This window comes from Haemaphysalis longicornis, unplaced genomic scaffold (genome assembly GCF_048455015.1).
Source record: "Haemaphysalis longicornis isolate Haplotype H1 unplaced genomic scaffold, Haemaphysalis longicornis Haplotype H1 scaffold_8, whole genome shotgun sequence".
In the NCBI taxonomy this organism is placed as follows: domain Eukaryota; kingdom Metazoa; phylum Arthropoda; class Arachnida; order Ixodida; family Ixodidae; genus Haemaphysalis; species Haemaphysalis longicornis.
The window spans coordinates 193,101,838-193,106,210 of record NW_027526445.1 but is presented as its reverse complement, the minus strand read 5'-3'; the positions used below and the strand labels follow the sequence as shown (position 1 = coordinate 193,106,210).

General features: G+C 46.5%; 1 protein-coding gene across 1 annotated transcript; it reads right to left on the bottom strand.

Moving 5' to 3' along the window:
* Positions 1 to 1,796: 1,796 nt before the first annotated feature.
* LOC144148640 (uncharacterized) lies at positions 1,797 to 3,757 on the bottom strand. Its single transcript, XM_077680151.1, has 3 exons — positions 3,691 to 3,757; positions 2,653 to 2,748; positions 1,797 to 2,191 (listed from the first exon to the last, which is right to left on the bottom strand). Exons 1-3 carry the CDS (start codon positions 3,755 to 3,757, stop codon positions 1,797 to 1,799), a joined length of 558 nt encoding a protein of 185 aa, XP_077536277.1.
* Between the last annotated feature and the right edge of the window lie 616 nt (positions 3,758 to 4,373).

Genomic DNA, 4,373 nt, shown 5'->3' with positions numbered 1-4,373 from the left:
GTATTCAAATTCTAATAATTAAAATAGTTCTTGTATTCAGTCTTTGTAGATGTTCTCCTCAAGGTACACGTAAACAACCTGCAGCACGGTGAGCCTTCTGCCGGTGCAGGCTGAAGTGAGTGGATGTTTGGGGGTCAACAGCATACACGTTCGTGCCATCTCGCGGCATTCCTAGTGGGCATTTGGTTTCCTTCACCATCAGTCACCTGTAAACATGTGGCGTGGCTATGAGAGATCACAAATTATAGCCCTGGTTGTCACTTTGTTGGAACATTTAACTGGGCAAAATGCGGGTCTGTCCTCCGAAAACAAAGATAGTACTCATGGCTTGACTAACACCCCTGTTCACAAAATTGACAACATAAGTGTCCTCGGAAAATGCATAGGAAGGGGAGGGTGACACGCAGAGTGTATAGGTTTGGTGGCTGTAGCTTTGAACGCGCTTGAGGGGGGATGATCTTGCTGAATCTACTAAGCTAAAAAAAGCCAATTCAGATATCGCATCATATATATCTATTGTTTATTGCACTCGCTGCTACAAGCCTTGAGTCATCTGTTTGCTGCATACTTCTCTAGATGTTATTAGCACTTTTGATAACCCACCGTACCAGCCTTATTAAACAATGTATGTGCATATTTTGTCTCCTACTTGCAGCTCTCAGGATTCCTGGACACGATTGGATGTGTCGACGGCAGCTACGTGTCCAGCTGGGAAAGTGCGCTCTGTTTATGCAAACAGGCACCACTACTTATCATATTGGCACTGCAAGGTATATGTGACAACAAGAAAAAATTTCTTGATGCCAGCACTGGTTGCCCAAGCAAAATGCACGACGCACGGATTTTCAGGCGGTCAAGGATTGCAAATGCGTTGCCACAGCTGTGCTCCAATAAGTACCACATAGTGGGAGATGCAGCATACCCTTTCCGAGAGTACCTGATGACACCAATCCGGGACTATGGAAATTTTGACAGCACCGAAAAAGCCTTCAATGCAAGACTGTCGGGAACAAGGGTGCTGATTGAAAATGCTTTTGGAGATTTGAAAAACCGTTTCAGGCAACTGCACAGGTTGGATATGTGGACAGTGGACAACATGTCCAAGTTTATAATTTCATGTTGTGTGCTACACAACCTCTGCATTGAGCGCGGAGATTTGCCAGAGAACTTGTCTAGAGACCTATCCCTCAGTTTACTAACAACAAATGCACAGGGCTCTGGCCTTTCTCTAAGTCAGCAAAGTAGCAGCAGTGGATCCCAACAAGATAGCCTGTTGCGTGCGTTGGCTAGCATCAAGAGGGATCGCTTGATGATAAAAATGGGGCTCCAGAGGCAGTAGGCACGGAATGAAACATTTTATTAACTTGTGATGCAATTGTGAGTAAATGTATTCAGACCAAAGGCTCGCCTGAAAAGTTGTACTTAAGTGGGCTTCGTGGCAAAAAAAAAATGTTTGTGTTGTGCACTCGCTGGTCAATTTACTTTTGTGCCTAACTAAACAATAAAAGACATTGAAACCAATTAATCCGCTTGTAGCACCTTATTTCTGTAGACCGAAGGCTTGACGCAAGATTTTCATTTTCTCATCGTGCATTTTGCGCCTTTCTTCGCGGAGTGCCTGTCGCTCAGCCTGCCTTTCAGCTCTCCGATTTTCTTTTTCCAGATGTCTGGCTGCTCTCAGCGACTCCTTGTGTTCATGAATGGCTCTCACTTCAGAGAAAAATAACTGCATGTGTTGCAGGCGTGCAGTGCCAGCACGTGGCTTCACGTCGGCACTTTCTGACTGGCTTTCAGTTTTATCGGTGGTTTTTGCATTTGGTGAAACCAAAACTTGGAGATTCAGGGGAGTTTTTGAAAACAACCCCCGAGGCGTCCCTTTGCACTTCAGGTTCAATGCTGTCGTCTATGCTTTCAATCTTCCTAATATCATCATCGAAAGGGACAGGGCACGGTGATGCTCCAGACTGATTGTTGTTATCTGAAGCAGCCTTGCGACGTCTGATCACCGTCTTGTACCTGTTCTCACACTGCTGCGGTGTTTTTTTGATGCCAAGTACAGCTTCAACATCCCTTGATATTTGTTGAAAAGCTTGTTTTCTGTTCTTGAATTTCTTGAACGGACCAATCTGCGGAAAATACTTGAAGTAGTATTCCAACAGCAGCTTTGTTTGTCCCTCAGTCCACTCAGCAGCTGAAATGACGAAGTGAAGTGAAGTGAAAGAGACTTTAATGATCGCCGGCAACAGGCGTAATGTCTCCACTACGCCCGAAAAATCAAAGCAGAAAGAAACTGTTGGAAAATGTGTAAGCATTGCTTAAAATTCTATCATTTAGCTAGCATATGGCAACAACACGTGACTTTGGCTAACCTTACAGCCAACACTAGTAAACAATCTATCACTTGCCAAGACTAGCAAACATTGATCAATAATAACCAGTGCTAGTGTTATGCATGGAATTGTAGAATGCAAAGTATACCAGTCTTGCAGCAACTGCAGTGGTTTACTTGCAATCCTACGGCTTCTTTTGTTGTTTTTTGCAAGCCTGTTCTTAACCAACTTACACAACTTCTGGTGCATGCTTTTTCTGAGGGGACCTACCCAAAGAACACTTGCTGAGGTACTTAAAAACAATCAGTGCTGGGACACTCACCTCCACCTCCTCTCTTGGTGCCTGATGGCCCGGCTTGAGCACATGCCTGCCCATCACCTGGTGGTGCAATGGAAGCCAGGTTACTATCTGTACCACCTGGAAGGTGAACGAACAGTAAACGTAGTGCCTAATAGTAATGTGATAGTAATACTTACCTCCTCCCACTCTAATGCACGATGGTCCAGCCTCCACGCAGGTTCCATCATCTGCTTGTCTTTGAACATTGACAGCCCGACTGGTATGCAGAACTGCATCTGTTTTCACATAATGATGGAAATGTGATCGGTTCAATCATACATAAAATTGGTTCTTCAGTAGTGAGCTACATTATAGAGACACGTACATGCCTTATTTTGTAAACAAGCAGTATAGAGCAAGTAAAGGATTTGCTGAAGAAGTTGCATTCACTTTTTTTCACTTTGGTCAGAAGCTGCATGAGACATTTCACAAATCATGAACATCACTTTTCCTATGTGGTATCTCGAATGCGCGATGCCAAAAATTGTATGCTTCCGAATAGGTGTTCACTGTCTCACCTGGGATGCCTATATCCGCGGCCATAAAGCATGCTTGCTCTTGGGTGGCATTAGCCGCTGAAATCAGTCAATAAATTATGAGTGAGTGTTTTCGCCGCGAAACGTATTTTAATGAAAAAGCAGCACTCATCTAACAGCCAGTACACCCGTATTTGTAGCTTAAACTTGTTTAAAACACTGCAACATGTTACAGCTGACGTCGTACGAGGTAACGACGAAAAATAAATCGGCTTGCGTTCGGCGTGCATGCCTTGCTGCGCATGCATGCAGCGCGTTGCTGGTGAGGAAAACAAACGCTCGCGCTGTGGTGTTTGTCGAATGCCTGTTCAATATTGCGCGGAAGTGCGATATGTGCACCGGATCGCTAGAAAACATGGGAAGGTCCGAAATGTAAACGCGAGGATACGCGCGCTTGAAAGCACGGCGAACTGCATTTGCGACGAGCGTGCGCAAACAAGCAACAAACGATCAAATTCACAACAAACAATCAAAATCACTTTACCTTCTGTAGCAGACGGCGGCTGTCGCTGAATCAGAGAAAGGAGGATGCGCTGAGCTTGCGAATCCATCGTGCATTTACAACTTTGCGGAATGGGAAGCCAGCCCTTCGAGCATGCGAGTGCTTCCTACCGCCGCACGTGCTTTGTCCGGAGGCGATGGTCCGGCTTTGCGCACACGTGCTTTTCCGCAGAGAATGCTGGGATACCAAACATTTCTCCTCGCTCGTCGTTTCCCCCCTCTCCCGCCTGCTCTCCGGGTGCGTGCCGTATTCCAATGGCGGGTGGAGTCAACGTTACTAGAATTCTAGTAACGTTGGGTGGAGTGGCCCTGCTCCTGAGTGCTCTGCCCCCACTCCTCACTCCACGACCGCGCTGCTCCTGTTCTCCCAATGGAATTCGCCATTGAGGCACCTAGCTTGCTACATCAGATAAAGGAGGGGGGGGGGGGGGGGGGCGCACGCACAGCTATAGGTTTCATACCTTCACTGACTGAAGTGTTCGTTGTGCTGGCGGGAAGTTAAAACGCGTACGCCCCCCACCCCCAATGCGAACTGTCTGGTGCCGTCAGTTCTCGAGTGGATTGCGTTGGTGTGTTACGCAGTATGAAGGAATAAGTTCGCGCAAAAGACGAGGACGAAGAGACGAGAGGACATGACGAGGGCAACTTCCAACTTTGTTTTGCATG